General features: G+C 45.9%; 1 protein-coding gene across 2 annotated transcripts in view; it reads right to left on the reverse strand.

Annotated features, from left to right (window-relative positions):
• The window catches only part of KIAA0319L (KIAA0319 like), a 52,385-nt gene that overhangs the window by 13,447 nt on the left and 19,485 nt on the right, over positions 1–19,453 (reverse strand). The window contains exons 3-10 of one of the 2 annotated variants that reach the window (XM_008167124.4): positions 16,652–17,376; positions 10,728–11,022; positions 8,498–8,599; positions 6,595–6,692; positions 5,317–5,404; positions 3,490–3,582; positions 1,781–1,913; positions 363–591 (exon numbers count right to left, since the gene is read on the reverse strand). In XM_008167124.4, the coding sequence (XP_008165346.3) occupies positions 363–591; positions 1,781–1,913; positions 3,490–3,582; positions 5,317–5,404; positions 6,595–6,692; positions 8,498–8,599; positions 10,728–11,022; positions 16,652–17,376 (1,763 nt within the window). The remainder of the gene's footprint in view (positions 1–362; positions 592–1,780; positions 1,914–3,489; positions 3,583–5,316; positions 5,405–6,594; positions 6,693–8,497; positions 8,600–10,727; positions 11,023–16,651; positions 17,377–19,453) is intronic. The other variant, XM_065576915.1, reaches the window with a different exon arrangement.

Here is a 19,453-nt window from a genome sequence, read left to right on the forward strand (position 1 = left end):
CATAGGTATGCATGGCATCAAACAGATACGTAGTGCCCAAGGATATGTAGTGTCCAACTTGTAAGTGAACATAACCTCAACACCTCAGAGCACGATGGAATAGTAGTAGAGCGACATACCAAGAGGAAACGGGGAAGACTTGATTTAGGCTAAACTTGGCTGTTTGTTCAATCACCGAACCTGACGTGATCTTAAAATGCATTTAAATATTAATAAATGTTTAAACCTAATCAACACATAGGCTTGAACAGATTATGAGACACATTTCTGCATACAAGCTAGACCTTTAGATGGCTACTAGCAAACATCACAGCACAATGGATAAGCATCATGTAGGGTATTAGTGGGAAACCTCCACTTACCTGCATCTCCATCACCTTTCCTTTGCTACTGGGGCTGAGTAACCATTCGTAGCTGACAATGCTATGATCATCAGTGCTCTGGTTCCCGTACAAGGTGATAGAGTTTTGGGGAAGAGTGATCACTTGGTTTGGGCCTGCGTTTGCCACTGGAGGATAATCCACTTCTTTATTCACAGTCAAGCTGGCAGTGGTAGAGTTGCTGGCACCATCTGAATCCACAACTGTTAGGCTAAAGACCAAAAATGAAAACGGAAAGGTTAGGGCTATGAGCGAAGAGCTCAAATGCAAAGGGATGAAACAGTCTGAATTTAACTGAGGGGTTAGAAATCTAGAATTACCTTGGTATGGGATTGAAGTGTTTGCCCTTGGGGGGCGGATGGTGGTGGTGGTGGTGGGGAAAACACAGTTTAAGTCAATTGTGCACTTGCAAAATGAGTATCACAAAAACTTGTGTAGTTATAAGGGCAGAGCAAGGCATTCCACAACCAAATCCACCACCTTCCTAATATCTATCAGCTAGTTACAAATGCAAAGAAATCCCCATGAAACAAGATTTTTCCAACTCCCTGTTAAAGTCACACCCATTGTACAGACTAACACGGCTGCTACTCTGAAACCCATTGTACTGAAAATCCAGAGCTCCTGCCACTTTTAAAAGCGTATGTTCATTTCAGGTATCTATCACTACACCCCATCATTAATCCTGTGGTGACAGCATTCCTTCTTAAGCAGAAAAAAAGCTCAAAGTGGGACGGTCTTCTACTAAACCTTCAACCCCAGTTTGTACCAGGTAACACACATTACACCGCTGTATATAAAAGGTATTGTTCTGTTCATGTGCGTATGAGTTATATCATATGTCATTTAATTAGATTCATTGCTGTGTTTAGCACTGACACCACAGCAAATTACAGATCAGAGGAAATAAATATACCCTCCTTTTTCCAAGCAGATGTCAAAATAAAATCAAATGCTACGTAACTATCCAGAGATTTGTATAAATACTTAATTCTAAAAACAATTTCACTGGTGATGAACACATTACATGTAGAGAGTAGAATATTTAAACAATCAATTTCCTCCTGAATGTAGAATAATCTATTTTTGGTATTTTAAAAGACATTTTAGTATCTCTGTTATACTAAATTCTCCTTTTTCTGCCATTTGTCTTATATTGATTCTACAAGTTAAAAAAAAAAAAAAAAGTCAGCCAGTTATTTTTTAATCTTTACTCAAGTGAAACGTAGTATAAACCTCCATTAGCAACTGACCAGAAAGTTCCTGGAGCAAGAGAGGGAAAAACCACAAAACAGGATTTGTTCTGCTATCTTTTGCAACCCAGACTGATGTAATCAGGTATAAAACTAAAGAGATTCACATGGAACCTGGACTAATGAACTGCTATATGCAAAACTTACCTGAATGTGTAATTCCCAGGTACTAAGTTGGTCAGTTTCAATATGGCAGTGTCAGTCGATACCTTCTCCTCCCGCAGCGGCCCCTTCAATTCTTCCCAATGGAAACTGACAATTTTATAATCATCAGTGCTTTCTAATTCAATTAAAAAAATATGCATTAGGAATCTGGTTTTATGAAGCCACATTTCAAATAAAGAGCTTTAATTTGTTCTTTACACATAAGTTTGGAGAGTGGAGCTTCTTGTCCCAAGTCCCTAGCCGCAGATCTCTCTCTATTATGCTGGTTTGGTCAAATTGTGTATGCCATACACCGGGGGTGGGCAAACTATAGCCTGCGGGCCGGATCCGGCCCCTCAGGGCTTTGGATCCAGCCCGCGGGATTGCTCCCCGTGGCACCACAGGCCCCTTGCCGCTCTAAGAAGCGGCCGGGACCACTTCCCTGTGGCCCCTGGGTGGGGGGTGGGGTGGGGGAGAAGAGTGGACAGAGGGCTCGTGTGTTGCCTCCAGGCACCGCCCCCCCTGCAGCTCCCATTGGCCGGGAACGGGGAACCAATGGGAGCTTTGGGGGAGGTACCTGGAGGCGCGGCAAGCACAGTGTACGCGGATCCCTCCGCCCCGCCCTCCCCCAGGGGCCGCAGCACTTCCTGGAGCAGCGCTGGGCCGGGGCCAGGGCAGGCATGTAGGGAGTCTGCCCTGGCACCGGTGCACATCGCTGCCACCCCAGAGACGCTTTAGGTAAGGGCGCCAGGCCGGAGCCCGAACCCCGCCTGCCCCCTGCCCCCCAACTCCCTGCCCCGAGCCCCCTCGTACACCCCGCACCCCTCCTGCACCCCAACCCCCTGCCCTGAGCTCCCTGCTGCACCCTGCACCCCTGTGCACCCCAACTCCCTGCCCTGAGCCCCCTCGTACACCCCGCTCCCCTCCTGCACCCCAACCCCCTTCCTTGAGCCCCCTCATACACTCCGCACCCCTCCTCTGCCCAAATCCCTTACCCTGAGCCCCTTCCTGCACACTGGACCCCCTCCCACACCCCAATCCCGGCCCTGCATACAATTTCCCCACCCAGATGTGGCCCTCAGCCCAAAAAGTTTGCCCACCCCTGCCATACACTGGTTTTTTGCAGACACACACATCCCATTTTTCCCAGGAAAAAGATACTGGTTTGGGGCAGACAATGAGACAAAACTGAACAAGTTTAAAAGAAAAGCTTGGCAGAGCTTCAACAACGACAAACAACAACAACAAAATCAATAGATCTTTTGCTGGTTAATTGATATGCTTGCAGCTTAACACACAAGACCACCAATTTTGAATAGACTCGTTTGATTCTTTGTACTTTAGTCGAAACCAGCAAATCTAGTTGGGCTGTAACTCTTCCGGGTCTTCCTGTTTCAGGGGACTCACGAGGCACGTGCCCCCAGGAGGGGGACCTTGTATGTAAGCTGATGTGTGCAGAATGGAGAGAGAAATCGGCAATGAAGACCAGTAGCTGTGCTGTCCTTGCCACAAGCTAACAGGAATTATAGGGAAAGCGTAAAAAATAATTAGGATGAGTTATCCAAGTCCCCAGGTTGTGAACTGGTTCTTTCCACAGAAAGGTGGCACAAAGGGTCACATCTATTCCATCTTAATGTGACACAGAGTCTGATCATTGCCAGGGTGGCCAGGCAGCCTCAGCTCGCTGGATGACATGTGATTAGGGTACTCACGGCTGCCATCGATGACAGTAGAGGTGGTCGGCAGTGAAATCTCTTGGGATTGTGGTGACACAATAGCCACAGGAGGCTGATTCACACGAGGCTCTGCAACAACAACAACAGCGCTGTGACAATGTTGTTTACAGGCAGATCAAGGGTACAAACATAAGCCAAGGAACTCTGCAAAACTGTCCAGATTGTCCACCAGGGGTTGCTAAAGTAATACATGCAGCACATTCCCTCCACTCTTTGCAACCCTATGCCCAGTCCGCTCAGTTTGCGGCTAGAATTGCCTCTATGGTCCAGCCTCAGAAAGACCAAGAGAAGAGAGGTCCAAAGTACAGTTGCGAGGCAAGGTCACTCCCCTAGATTGCTGTTAACAACAACGGGTCTGTGATAATCCTGCAATGATTACAGCTCCCAGCCCTGATCTTCCTTGGGATTGGACACGGCACTATCCAATTAGTTACACATCAACCTGAGGCGTTGTGCTACAGGTGGAGGGTTCTAAAGTAAAGAAGGGAACAAGCAGACTATGACATCAAGCCAGTGCTCACATAGGGATGATGATACCATCTTGTCACTGTCACCTCTAGGGCATCAGGCATTCAGATTGTGATGTGTTCTAACAGGCTGGCACCTGCGATCACTCAGAAGAGTTCAGCCACTACTCTGAAAAAGGAGCAATTTAACAAATCTGCTAGGCGAGCTACAGGTTCATTGTTTACACTCAAATTGACCTGAGCAAATATGTAGTCTAAGGCAATGGTTCTCAACCAGGAGTCCAGGGCCACAAGCCGGTTTCACGGGGTCCGCCAAGCAGGACCAGTGTTAGACTTGCTGGGGCCCAGAGCAGAAAGCCGGAGTCCCACTGCATGGGGCTGAAGCCTGGGGCCCTGAGCGCTGAAGCCTGAGCAACTTAGCTTCACGGTGCCTCCTGTGGCATGCAGGCCTGGCTTTTATGTGCAGAAAAGCCGCTACTGTGGCACCGGTGGGCCATGGAGTTTTTATAGCATGTTTGGGGGAGGAAGAAAAAGGTTGAGACCTCCCTGGTCTAAGGAGACATCCAACAATATTTAAAACCCAAAATCTCCCCTCTTGCACATTTTTGGGAAGGCGAGAATGCTGCTTTTTCTTACAAAGCTCAAGGAAAAAAGGTCTTCAAAGCTCCAGAAAAGGTTCTCTTGTACAAACAAGGGAGACATCAAATGCTCAATGCACTTGCAAGAATGGGTCAGGAAGTTCAAAACTCTGATCTGCAGAAGCCCAACCTAACATCCCTCCACTTCTCACCGCCCCCCCCGTAAGCAGTCCCTTTATCTGGAAATTGATATTTCAGAGTTTACTGTATACACAACATAAGCCCGCTGCAAAAACAAATCTTTGTAAAGCATCCTGCCGCCTAGAATGAGATTTGATTTAAACTGACTGCAGATAGGGCTGATACTTATTACTATAAAGGGAAAAATCCAAGGAGCTTCAAAGCACAAGCTTCCCTTCATCTCCCATCCCTGCTGCCCTAGGGTTTTCTCTTGGTGCAACTAGTCTCTGTTGGAATGGTGCTTTTCCCAGGAGCATGTGTTTGCTAAGTATTTCTGCAGCAGTACTCCAGTACTTTCATCGTAGGATATTAGTTTTCAATAGGTTTGCACTCAGTATAGCATAGCTAAGTATACAGGAGGTCGTTTTTCATTTCAGAAAGTAATTTTTCACACACACACACACACACACACACACACACCTTACTATATTAAGCCAAAACCAAGCCCGGCAAACAAAATACCATAATGCAGCTGCTGAATTAAACTTGTAGGGAAACCATCCAGCCACTGAACTTACTTGGGTTCACTGTCACATTCACGTAACCTTCCCCATGTGCTTTTCCCCCATCAACTATCACTTTGAATTCATACAGACCAACGGTGAGCTGGAAAGGAAATGGAAGAAGTTACACAACTTCAAGGCAGTGACAATCCGTCAGGAGCCATTAAGAGGTCAGACTACCATCTTGCATCCTGACACACTGTTAGCAGCACAGAGCAGAGGAAACTCTGTTCTGATCCATACATGCAAAGCGGAGGGTCTCTACTGCAAGGCAACCTGAGGCATCTTTCGTCTCAACAACTCCATCATAAATTAAAAGGCTGATATTTCCCATTGCTACTGATGATTTAGGGCTGTCAGCCAGGCTAGATTTTCTGGCAACATCTGATGACCAACAGAAGAAGCATTACAGAGCTCAGTCCAGGTCTCCTGGCCAAAACACAGGGCCTGTTTAAGAGGAGAGAAAAAGTTCACATAGAGGATCTCCTCCACTCAGCCTTCATGGACAAATGGATTTTGCCCATAATATGGCTCAGCCAAGGGTCCCTTCACTTCTCTAAACCCCCAAAAGTCTGGAATTGCAGGCATGTGTGGAGCAGAGATGGTTGAATGCTGAGGTTATATGCTGGATGGCAACTGTGGGGCTGAGGGACGGGGAGGGACCCTGCATGCTGCTATGGTTAAAGCTCTAGTCTTTCTGAGTGCAGTGTTGGAGCAGAATGGATGTTTCTCACAGGAATCGCCCAGTAAAAGCCGTGTTACATTTTCACGCACTGTTTAAACTAACCCTCTTGTTAAAAATTCCCCACATCTCTGTGGAAAAGAATGATCCTTTCAATCTACTATAAAAACACCTTAAAAGCAAAGGCCAGGGAGCTAGTGTCATGAGTAACAACTGTGCAGCACCCCAAATCCTGGCAAGATGGGGGAAGTGTGTAAAAGGGAGCTTTAAAAACAATCTAACCACAGACCAGCTTCAGGGGAAAAGCAATCAAGGCGTTCTCTTGAATGTTATTGTTAGCTGCCATTTTAGGGTTTTACATACTGCTCGTAGACAGCGTTGAGGCTCTTAAGTCTGTCCATTCTTCATCCCAGGTTTTACTGCACTACATTCAGCTCTTTATAAAACATTTATCTAAAAGTCTTTGGCTGAAACACCAGCAGCCTGCCTGTCATGCCATTTCCTATGCATTCTGAAATAGCACGCAAGTCCTTGGTGGCAGACAAGGTCTCTGCCTTCTCTGCTAGAGAGTCACCCTGCATGACACACAGCAGGATGAATCAGAGCTTCACCTTAGATAACTTGAGGGTCTGGGAGTGTTTGCCTTCCATCTCTCCACTGTAGTCTTTTGGGTGAGTAATCAGCCCCCAGTCATAGGTGTAGCTGGTTCCTAAAGAAAGGAGAATTTCAGAGACCACACAATTAAAGGAGCATTTAAAAAAAAAAAAAAAAAAAAAAGAGACAAGAGCAGGTGCTCAGATTCCCATCAGTCCCTGCGGCTGCACTATGGGGAAGTGCTGGTCTGCACTTCAACACCACACTCATTCTGGGAGCTAGCGATACCTCACACCTCTTTAAGGGGTTAAGGAGGCTTAGAATGATCACAACTCCAGAGTACTAGGGAAGAAGAGAGACTTATTGCTCTCAAATCTTGTAGGCACCTGTCTGAAAATTTCACCCTTGGCATCATAAACAAGAAACATTTTCTATTTCACATGTCACACAAAGTCCCACTCTATTTCTGCTTCCAGGTTCCCTGCTGTCATTGTGGGTAGGGCTAGAAATGAGCATATCACAAGCAAGCTCAGAAGAATTTGCATTTCTTAGGTCCAACACACAGCTGAACAGACTCTCCAGCTTTTTGGTTTCTCAGTTTCCCCCTTCTCAGCGTAGCAATCCCTAAAAGCCAAAGCCTTGTCCAGCAAATCAGTAGTCAGTTGCTACAAGCTGGTACAATTCCTAACTGCACAGGTCATCAGCTGGCACTGAAGACCCACTAACCCCTCATGGAAAACTTTGAAGTTACAATGGCTCCCAAACCTGATCTCTCTGGGGACTACACACTTGTAGTGTCTGTATTTCTGCCCCTTGCTATTATAGGAGGCAGCAAGGTCTAATGGTTAGGACAAGGGACTCACTGAGAGACCATGGTCAAATTGTATTTTTCTGTGCCTCAGCTAACTCCCCTGTAAAATGGAGATGAAACTGCATCACTTTTAGGTAGAACTTTCAGACTCTCAGCTGAAGCACAATATGTATGCACAAAGCATTATTATTATTATTAGGACAAAGGATGTTTGTATTTTAGGTGGGGAAAAACAAGAACAGCTGAGTTCAAGGAGCACGTCTCTTATCTGTTTGCAAACACTGTAATGCAATGTCACAGTAGAGTTCTGTAAAAGTTATGTCGTCAGAGACTTAGGACTTCAGTTTAGTGGAGAACGAGTTCTGAGGAAAGCAAGATTCCGTTTCTGTGCAAACTTCCATCCCAGTGAACAGCAAAATACTCTCTGGATTAACTGTTTTCCAGAGTTTTCTGTAATGTCAGCAGTCAGCTAGGGGAAGGCCTACAGTCTCGCAGCCCAGGACAACAAAAACTCAGCCCAGACAAGTAAAATATCTTCACTGCCCACGGGGTAAATTGCTGACCCGTATTAAAAATTCCTGATCAGTACATCAGACCTTAAACTGAAAATGAGACGTGGCTTCTTGCCTTCTCATTCTTTTAAATGACAAAAACCCTGTCACTTCACTGAATTACTCCTAAGGCTTGGCTCAGCTGTTTGTTCCTAAGTCTGTATGGCTACAAGAGAAAATTGTGACAGGCATATTTGTGTGTCAATCAGCAAAAGTTAACAACCACGTTGTCCTTTGAAGGGGAAAACTATTAATCTGAAACCCGGTTTTCCTAGCCTGCACAGCAGTTCTTTAAAACAATGGTCTTCTCTGAGAGGTTGCCACACATTCAGGAGAAAGAAGAACGTCCTCATTTCTGCTGAGCAAAAACAAGTCTCAGCAGAACATACTGCATTCGTCTCCTCATTTCTGACCCAGCCCATACTGCCCTGTGAACTGGAGAGAAGGACTACATTTGGATGCGAGAGACTTTCAAGATTTTCCCTATATAACAAGGCACTTATCTCTTGTTTGTCACTTCATCATCCCGTGCGTTTAGAGCTCCCAGTGAAGTCTTACCCGTTGGTGGTTCAGGTAGGACAAATGCATTTAACTGAACTTCATTTTTTGGCAGGGTCACTTGGACATTGTTTCCTGCAGAAACTACCAGCTCCTTCGTAACTGTGAGGGAGGGAGAATTACAGCGTTAAAAGGAACAGCAAAAAAATTACATACATAAAGAGAACTTTGGCTTCTGAGCTTGTGGAATAAAAGCCAGCTACGAAATGGCTGTATTTTGCTAACGTCCCATCACTCAGTGTCGTTTCGGGTTTCTGTCTAATACTGAATGCAAAAACACGAATGGGGCTTCACAAGTGTGAGGGAAGCCTAGAATTATTCAGTTACCTCCCTCTCTTTGGAGAGGCTGTGTAACTTCTGCTGCGTTTCTGAAGAGCTGAAATGGGACCCTCTTGCCCTGTACAGAGGCCTCTATTCAACCCAGTCTGGCAGGGATGAGAAGGACTCAGCAGATAGGTTTTCAGGAAAGAAGGGGGAGTGAGAAAAAACATTAAGAAAAATAAGAAGTCTGTCTTCCCCGAGACCTTATTGGGATCTCAGAGAGGTATACTGGGAGCTATTTTAAAAAGTTAGGGAGGCTGAATATTTAATAAACAGATGGGAGTTTAGTTAACCAAAGAAAACAAGAACAAAAGTTTTAAAAGAGTGATTAAAACTTCCTTCCCCTCTCAATTACTCAACCTCTTGAGATGTTATAATTCTACTAGTGCTCCAATCACACAGAGTGTCCCAAGGGAAAAAGAGATCTGGATTTCTAACAGAAAAAAACAATTAGATAAAACCTCCAATCCTTTTTTGAAAATAACTTTTCAGGTCTTCTTTATACTTCATAGAGGAGCAGTGAGACGCTAGCCAAATGTTTGCCTATGAAGGTCACTTTTAAGACATTTATTAATATATAAATTCCAACACTAGTGGAGGGAGGAATTTATTAAAAAAGGACTGGCAAACTGGTTAGTTCAGATAGCCGATTGGCTTTCTGCCAAGTGTCGAAGTACACAGCATTTCCTTGCCACTGAACCATCTGTTCCATTTTCAGGGGCAAAATATACCCTAAATGTACAAGAATTCAGCTTTGGGGCTTTCCAAGAACTGAATTTAGTGAATTTTGTTATAGTGCAGCTAGTCACACTAGGTGAGCAACACGCCTTGCGTGTATGCACAGATCCTCACAGAAGCAGCTAGTGAGTGAAGTTTGGTTTATCCTAGTGTTGTTCGTGGTTCTTTTGTTATTTTACACATTCTGTAATGATCACCTTTAGGAACACCGGTGTGAATAGAAACATGACACTCTGCGGCAGAGTGAGACATGGCTAATGGCCAAGCGTACTGTTTCTGCGTGACTGAACTATACATTGACATTTCCGGGGGGGGGGGGGGGGGGGGAAGTCATACCCCATTATAGGCAACCACCTTACAAAATAAAATGAGAGATTTTCACTCAGCTTGGTGGAGGGCAGAGTACTGTAGATAGTTGCTGAAACAAGGTTTCATGCCACTACATCTTGTGTCAGATCTCTAATCCCATTACAGTACCGGAGACATTATCACTCCTTCTGAGCTGCACTTGGAGAACAGCTTCATTAGACATCTAGAGATTTGCAATTCCAAATACAGGATCCCATCCCACAGCTTCAGGGTCTCTGCCAGGAGCCCCAGTGGGGTGTACAGGGACTGTCATGGGCCTATACCAGAAGCCCACAGGATGGTTTATGGCAGAGATAGGCAACCTGTGGCACATGAGCTGATTTTCAGTGGCACTCACACTGTCCGGGTCCTGGCCACCGGTCCAGGGGACTCTGGAGTTTCATTTAATTTTAAATGAAGCTTCTTAAACATTTTAAAAACCTTATTTACTTTACATACAACAATAGTTTAGTTCTATATTATAAACTTATAGAAAGAGACCTTCTAAAAACATTAAAATGTATTACTGGAACGCAAAACCTTAAATTAGAGTGACTAAATGAAGACTCAGCACAGCACTTCTGAAAGGTTGCTGATCCCTGGTTTATGGTATGAGACCCATCCCAGCCCCCATACCAGGACCCCCAGGATGGGCCAAAGGCCCCAACCGACATACGTATTGGAAGAGGCCCCCTCAATACTCTCTTGGAGAAACTGTATTCAGGTGCTGTCCCACGGTGGTGGCTTTACTGTGCTTTAATGTCTCACCAGTCTCTCAATGGGATATTCTGGTTTTGGAAGGTGCTGCGGAGTACACACTCACCTGGCACTGGTGTAGGGGTGCTTGATGATGTGGCAGGGATAGCCTGGACTGTGGTAACGCTGTCATTGGTGGGAACACCCGTGGGCACCGCGGTAACGGTCTGCATCTTCATCGTGTTTTTCCCCAGCAGAGCACTGGTCGTAGGGAGAATCTCCTCTAAGGAAAGAGGCTGGACGGAAGTGTTGTTTGACTGCTTGAGTTTCTCAGCTTTGCCAGTGGCAGTCAAACCCAGTGCTATGGGGCTGGAGAACGTAGCCAGCACCGGGAGTTCTGACGTGGATGGTCCTGCATGAGCCTGGAAAGAAGAGAACGTCTCAGTCTGAAAGTGGATGCCAACTTAGTTTTTAAACTCAAACTGACCCCAGATTCCCCTCAGTTCTGCACAGCATCAAATGTCTACAAGATAGTCACTCGTTCCTCCTAAAATTAGGGAGGAACGAAGCCCCCCATACTTATTCTCCTATTGATCGGAAGTTTTGCAGCTCCCTCTTTCTTCCAACACGACTACTATCTGTTTTTGCCCACCCTGCACTTCCCCCTGGCTCTTTCTCCAGAACAGCTAGGTTGTTTCCAGCTCAGCTGCATACCGCTCAGTCCCCTTAGATCTAAATACTTCAGCCATGGCGGCATATAAGGGGCTATGTCAGGCTCCACAGAAGATGCTGGGGCGCCTGCAACACTTCAATGAGCAGAGCACGCCAAAGACACTAAGGCAGGGAACCAGATTTCCCTCTGGTAATTTGTCAGTCACATAGTCCTATTTCTGAAGCTGTGATGTGGGCAGGTATGAAGGAGGAGGATCCTACCGGCATCTTTTTGATTTAAGAATCCCTCACTGCAGCAGGGAGTTATTGATTTTAGATCGCCCCTAAAAGAGACAACCCGTGCCTTGAATGACCGGCACTCCAACAGCTATATGAGTGTATGTCACAACACAAACTATTTGGGGAAGGGAATCAGAAAGCGTGTACACATTCCCCCTCTGCATACCATGCAGCATGAGTCAGTTTATTACAAATAATCAAAGCAGACAAACACAATTTCCTTTCTTTCATCAGAAATTCCTTCTACAGCACCTAGCTCCACTCTGGGTAGTAGCCTGCAGGGTAACTCCCGGACATTTCAACTTTAACTGGGTTTATCTGTAGAGTACATCAGCACAGCATATTTTGTTGAGCAAATGCTGTTTCAATAATATCTGCTGAACACTTACAATGCAGCACTTCTCCATCTTTGATTTGGAATCGGTTTTGTAACTGAATTACTCCATCACCAATTCTACTGGTACAGTTGGGTCAAAAGGTCAAACCAAAGAAAGGCACTCATGACTTTCATACCACGTCACTGGCATTCAGTCTGGGCAATGGATGCTGCAGAAGTGCATTGCCACATGTCCTAGTAGCTAGATTAGGCTACAGAACATTTTAACACCACTGGTAAAATCGAAGCCCTTGAACATACACACCGAAACAGCCAGCCAATGCTAATACCGGGGGAGGAAGCTCGGCCTTGTGGTTCAGGTTTTTCTGCAAAACACACACTCCTTGCAGTGTTGAGTACGTCACTTGTACCTGCTCTGTCTCAGTGTCCTTCCTCTCCCTCAATGCAAGGGTGAAGAACTATATTTGTTCATGTGTTTAAAGTACTTTCAGCGCCATTGACAGAAGATACAAGGGTAAAGCACTATTAATATTACGTGCAAAGGAGGATTCTCTCCACTTTCTTACCAGTTAATGGGCTCTCGTGCTTTGGTGAAGCTATAGATTCTTTGCACTAAAGAAGCAGGCAAATCTTGGGACAGTCCTCATTAACAGTCTGAACATGGCCAGCAGGAGCTTCTGTTAACATGCACAAATAGGCTTCCCTAACTGCAGGGGGGAGGGGGGGGGCGGAAGAGGGGGAAGTGATAGATGGCACGCATATTCCAATTCTGGCACCAGACCACCTAGTACAATAAGCAGAAGGGGTATTTCTGATGGTTCTCCAGGCACTTGTGGATCACCGTGGGCATTTCACGGACATTAACGCAGGCTGGTCTGGAAAGATGCATGACGCACACATCTTTCGGAACACTGGCCTGTTCAGGAAGCTGGAAGCAGGGACTTTCTTCCCGGACCAGAGGATCACGGTAGGGGAAGTCGAAATGCCCACTGTGATCCTGGAAGACCCTGCTTACCCCTTAATGCCGTGGCTTATGAAGCCATACATGGAGAACCTTGACAGCAACAAGGAGCGGTTCAACAACAGGCTGAGCAAGTGCAGAATGCTCACTGAGTGGGCTTTTGTCCGTTTAAAGGCCTGCTGGCGCTGTCTCTATGCGAGGCTGGACCTGGCCGATGACAATATACCTATGCATATGGCCACAGGCTGAATGCTCCATAATATTTGTGGAGGGAAGGGTGAAAGCTTCACTCAGGGCTGGACCGCTGAGGCTCAGTGCCTGGAGGCTGAATTTGAACAGCCAGAGACCAGGGCTATTAGAGGGGCGCAGTGTGGGGCCATAAGGATCAGGGATGCCTTGAGGCAGCAATTTGAAGCTGAAAGCCACTAATATTTGTTGCTGTGCTTGGGAGTGCAGTGCTTGTAATGCTAGGAGGTGATTGTGATTGGTGCAAACGATGCACTGTGAAGGTTTAAGAAAATTGCCTGTTGCTTTGCAGGGCTCTGTTTGCTTTCAAACCAAAACAATTCTTTTATTAATAAACAACAACCGGAGGAGAGAGAGAAACAAAAAAGCACATCAGCACGGTAACGGGGGAAGGGAGGGTCCCAGTAGGAGGTGGGATCCCGGGAAGATTTGTGTATGTCCAGGTATCGTATGCAACCTTGTCCTTTGGAGTACAGTGCAGCGGGTACTGTACTTCAGCAGGGCTACACTGCAGAGAGCTGGGTACTGGGAGTCCACAGGGCTGGACTGTGATGGGGCAGGATGGAATGAAGCAGGTATAGACTGGAGTCAGGAGGTTGATCAGAGCGTGTTGGCGGTGTCTGGGGAGTGCATGGGAAAGAGTTTTGTGACAGCGGCTTTAGGGGAGGGCTGGCACGCAACTGCTCAGTTTGCAGTGCTAGTACCGTAGTGCCTGGAATGTGTCTGCTTGGCGCTCCATAATCTTTAAGAGTCGTTCCGTGGCTTCGCTCTGGCGCACTGCATTCTCCTTTTGGTCCCTCTTCTCGCTGTCTCGCCACTCCTTCAATTCTTGTTTTTCGTCCGCGGAGTGCATCATGACATCATGCAGAAAGTCTTCTTTAGTTCTTCATGGCCGCTTTCTAATTCTGCACAGCTGTTCAGCCGGCGATAACAAAGAGAGAGGCTGGGCCCCCAAGGTCATATGTGTGAAGCCAAAATGCAACATTTTACAGAAGCAGTATTGTTTGCAACACACAGACCACTGATTCAGTGATTTAAAACACAGCCACTATTCACAGACCTGTCACTAACTGGCTTACCCCAGGCAAACACACACGAGCCACAAGACCCCCCAAAATGGTGAGTAACTTAGGGGCAGGGGAAATCAGTGTTCCAGGACCCTACTGTACACTGGGCTCTCTTGGAGAGAGCAAGCATTGGGGGTGGGGCCTTATAATCATTACTGTCCCCACATTTTCCACAGGCTGTGTTCATTATGGAAGATATCTCCCTGCTGAGGGTGAGCAGGGAATCAAGGGAGGGTCTTCTCCAAGACTGGCTTCTGCCCTGGCCCTTATGCGACTCGCCTGTGTGCAGCAATGGTCCCCCTCCCAGTAATGGCAGAGTGGTGCGTGAAAGTTACCCTTAATGGGGCAAGAAACAAACCAGCTCTGCCAAAGAACCTGTGGCAGCAGATTGCCCAGTATCTCCATGAGAATTTTGTGGAGATCTGAGGCAGATTCCCGTGAAGTGAGGGAGTCAATCAACACTCTGTTCCGCCGCTCAGACTAGGCATGTGGTGGTACGTGCATCATATAGACAGAAGCCTACTTTCTGCAACCCTCCTGCCCCCAACAACTTGCTTCAGTGAGTCCCAAAATCAAAGTCACTTACTAGGGGCCTCGTCTCCTGTTTGCATTTTGCCACGCTCCGACACTGGCTAGCCTCCTCCGGGGCAGAGAAGTGCTCCTGGTCATGGCTCCTTTCTGTCATGCATCGTAACATCTGTCCATAGGTATCATAATTCCTATTGCCGGAGCGCAGCTGGGACTGCACAGCCTCCTCTCCCCAGATGCTGATGAGATCCAGAGCTCAGCAATGCTCCAAGCGGGAGATCGCCTGGTACATGGAGCAGGCATGGCCACCTGGAAAGATGCGCTGAGACCACTGCATGTGTCACTGAGCAAACAGGAAGGGGACTTTCAAAATTCCCAAAGAATTTATGGTGTGGGGCTCCTGGTTGGTCACCTGAGGGCAGGGCAGTAGAGTTCAAACCGATGACCAGGGAGGCGAGAACAGGCATTGTGGGACACCTCCCGGAGGCCAATTGCAGCGCTGTAATCAACCAGGGTGTCTACACTGGCACCGCGGCACTGTAGCCCAGGCACAGAAAGCTGTACGCCTCTCATAGGGGTGGTTTTTTACAGCGTTGCAAGTGCGCAGTTTCTGCACACTACGTGGCTTGGCAGTGTATACAGAAACTTGCCAGTGTAGACAAGGCCTGAGAGGCAAGAAAAGTTTAAGGTCAGCTGTAGTGAAGTCTCCCCAGAAGTCAGGTGCATATGGAATGGGAGAATGAGATCACTGTTTAAGTCTCAATCTCTTATGAAATGCTAGATGAAAGAAAGGTTTCAGGCAGACCAGAAATACTGCAATATTGCAGGAGAGAGAGAAAACAAAAGGAAACTCATGAGTCACTCTTAAGTAGCATGAGGTTCTGGGAGATCAAACCTTTGCAAATGCAAAGTTAAACCACAATGTTGTTTCACACACACCTGGCTCTGGAATTCTCAGTGGTGTCCTTTGGCTCCACTCCACATCCTGCTCTGCAAGCTAGTGGCTGATAACAATCACAGCACTACCTAGCACCATAAGATTTGCATAGCTGGAGTGGAACAGATTCTCTTAATTTTCCAAAGCCAGAATGTAACTACAGGAGAAAGGAGCCCACTGCAATAATCCCAAATCCTTGAAATAGGACAGGAGATATTCAAGCAACGTAGCTTCCTAACGTAGGATTCACTCTGCAACACCACTCCTATTAGGGACTCTACAATGCCTATGATCAGACCCTTTGCACATATAACAAAGAGCACCTAGTATTTCAAACACATCTATTTCTGTTTAGATCAGACATCTGGAAATACTGTACTGACTTCCTATTTTTTTTTAATAGAAACCCAAATGATCCTCATTTATCCACTGCTAATGCAAACCCTTATGGACTTCAGAGTATGAATGAGTCTTAAAACAAAAAGAAAATTTACGACTTCAGATCAGTTACAGAGCAAAGCTGATCTGAAGATACATGACAAAATAGTATAGGTCTGTAGAGTAATATGCTGAATTGCTCCAGAATTCAACACTCTGCTTATAGAAAGCTACTTAATTTATTTTGTGGGTAAACCAGACATATTATGGGTAACTGACTCCAACACCCGTGCACTCCCCTGCCTTTTGCTGGTTACTTCACACCCACCAGACATCTCTCCTCCTTACCTCTCACTTTTATGGTGCATAGTATACGGGACAGGAAGCAGTCTGCCAGTCATCTTTTTTCCAAGAGCCAAAGGGCTAATGAAATCAAATCAAATCCTACCCCAATTCAGAGTCAAACTACTGCCTCGTCTCCCTGCAAAGAGGCTGAAAGCACATTTCTGAAGTGCCTTCTAAGTGTTCTTAATATGAAGCCTGCATAATAAAATGACAACCAGAAGGATGTTCAACTGATTAAAGTTAAGATTGACACTAGCAACAGACAGTCCATTCACGTCCCCATTTCGTTCCATACACTTACCCCTAGAGAGCCGCTACCAGCTGGATCACTCAGTCCACTAACACTGTGGCTCTCAGGAGAGGCAGGGCTTTTGTTTTTCTGTTCTCTTGAGTCCGTTCCATTTTGCAGTGAAGTTTTCTCTTGAGTTGCATGGTCACTGGGAACATACACCTCACTCAATGAAGGCCTAGGTTCCAAGTTATCCTTTAGACCATTATTACTCAAGCTGCTCTTAGATGCGCTGTCCAAGGTACTGGCTGGCAGATTTTCAACATTCCCCCTGGTGGGGAGATCTGTTATATCCCTTTTCAGCAAGCCCCTCCGGACATTTGCCAAGTGCTGTTTTTGTGTCAACAGCTCCCGGAAGGACCTTCGCAGTCTCTTTTTGGCTTGGACTGGCGCGCACCAATCCAACAACTTGTGAAGCAGAGTCTCCACCTCGCCGTCACGTTGAGAGCTTAAGGAGTGCTCTGTAGTTTTCGATTTCTTTAGAAACACCAAAATGGAATCTGAGGAGTCAGTCCTGCTTGCCTGACACTGATGGGGAATCATGCAGTTCACCTGGATACACATCTTTTCCAACAGCCAAAAGGCATCACAGCTGGGGCTCTGGCAGCAAGCAGCCTGGCATGACTGGGCAGTGTGAAATCCCTCCACAAGCTGTAGCTGGTGATCTCTCCATGATCTCAAATAGCCACCAAACAGGATCTTCTCTGGCTGGCACACGGCTCTATTCCAGTTTGCATCTGGGAAGGAGGCAGAGTGGAAAAGAAAAGACAATTCAAAATGCTGTAAAGTGACTAACAGTTAATCCTTAGCACTTCCAAAGAGTATTCAGAGTACAGGAGTGGGGTCAGAGCAAGAAACCAGAAGGCAGGACTCCTGGGTTCTAGAACTTGCTCTACTGACTGCATATGACCTTAGGCAAGTCACTTCATCTCTGTGCCTCAGTTTCCCTCTCTAAATCCAAATGGCAACTTCCTCAATTCACAGGGTCATCATGAGGTTAAATTCCTTTGCTTGTAACTCTCTGGAAGGTATCACAGAAGGGCAAAGTAATGCTAGGCAGCACATCTAGTTTCTGATAGGAGCTGGAGTTGCCTCAGTGCTCAGTCTGGGCTGGTAAGTCCAGCTCTCTACACCGAGGCCCCTTTTGGATTAAAAAACTCCCACAGCACATAGATACAAATGTTATTGGTCACCAAAAGCATCAGAATCAAGCTTTCCCCCACCAGCTATGGGCTGCACCAACGTAACAGCAAAACCCCGTAGACTGAGCAAAGCTGAGTACATCACTTTTGACAGCTGATGTATAAAAGCAGCTTCTATTATTTTAAGGATCCCTGGGTTTTTAACTCCCCACCCATTTGATTTTCTAAAAGACCATTTTACTTAAAAAGTTAGAACTCAGAAGGGGATTTTATAAATCGTCATGTCAGGCAATGTGGTGACAAACCAAGCTGGGGGGATAACCTGGCCAGGCCACTGCTCCGTGGAGGATACAGCCATGTTCCAGAGATTCTTGTCAGAATGAGGGAACTTCAACCACAGTAACTAGTGCTGAGTTCTGAGACTTCAGCATAGCACGGGGTAGAAAGAATTGAAATGACCTTTCATTCTCAACCCAATTGATATTTGCTTTGAGTAAGAATGTGGACAGTTGAGTTATGAGAAGCAGTGTGGTCTAGTGATTAGACCAAAGTCACGAATCTTGGGTTCCATTCCTGGATCTGCTGTTAACTTGCTGCATAACCTTGGATTCACTGCTCAATCTCGGTGCCTTAATATATGCTTCTGCAAAACAGCATTAGAGTTTACCGAGGTCACAGGTGCATTAAGGCTATAATAATGTTTGTAAAGCACCACATAAGTATTAATAAGATTAATACTCTCTTTTGCATCTCAAAATGAAGACGTACACACTCATGTCCCTCACCTTCTGAGGTGCGTGACCTGTAGCAAACAGATTCAGTTCTGGCAATAGCACTGTAAACATTTTAAACACATGGGGGCTCTTCTGTATCCAGATCTGCCTGCATGCTTATATATGGTACCTCAGTGTATAAGGACTCTGAAGCCCAAGTCAATGCAAAGTTGCTTTCCTGCTGCAGATACTTTGCATCAAGAATGTTTAGGTTGGCTGACTGCAGCACAAGCCTTGGCTAATGAGATGTTCTAACCTTGTACTGAAGAGACTAAATATTTTAAGTTTAGGTTATCAGCCGCACAATGCACCTTGGGCCACTGAGTTCTTTCCCCGTTGTCAGCCCCATTGAGTCCACTTGACAAGTACAATAGGTGCAAAATATTCAGTCCATCCACTATACCACTTTGCAGTGTGGTGACATCATCAACCATAAGTAACAAGGAGACACTTGCTAAATTTTTCTAATAAAAATAAGCGATACTATATAGCTTCACTTAAAAAAAAGAAAAAAGAAAAAAAAAGAAAAAGTTACAGCCAACATGAGAAATAGGTTTAGCTTTACATGATGTATAAAAATGTATTCAGGAGAGGTCATGTGCTTTTGTGGACTCAGAATGGGACTGGAAGCCAGATTCTCAGAGTCCTAATTCTGGCTGTGCCATGACTCTTTCTGTGGTCCGCTTCATTTATCTGTGGCTCAGGTTCCCCACAGGGGAGCTATTACTTGCAGAAATGTTGCAAAATTTACACTTTCACAGAAGCAAACTTTTTAATTTAGAGAGTAAAGGTCTATTCTGATGAAGAGGTAGAGAAGACATGTTGTCTAGAGGTGCTGATTAATGCTCCATTAGACAAGGCCAAGATGGCGAGAAAATTCCCAGTTATGATTTTATTTG

The sequence above is a fragment of the Chrysemys picta genome, chromosome 23, assembly GCF_011386835.1.
Source record: "Chrysemys picta bellii isolate R12L10 chromosome 23, ASM1138683v2, whole genome shotgun sequence".
NCBI lineage: Eukaryota > Metazoa > Chordata > Testudines > Emydidae > Chrysemys > Chrysemys picta.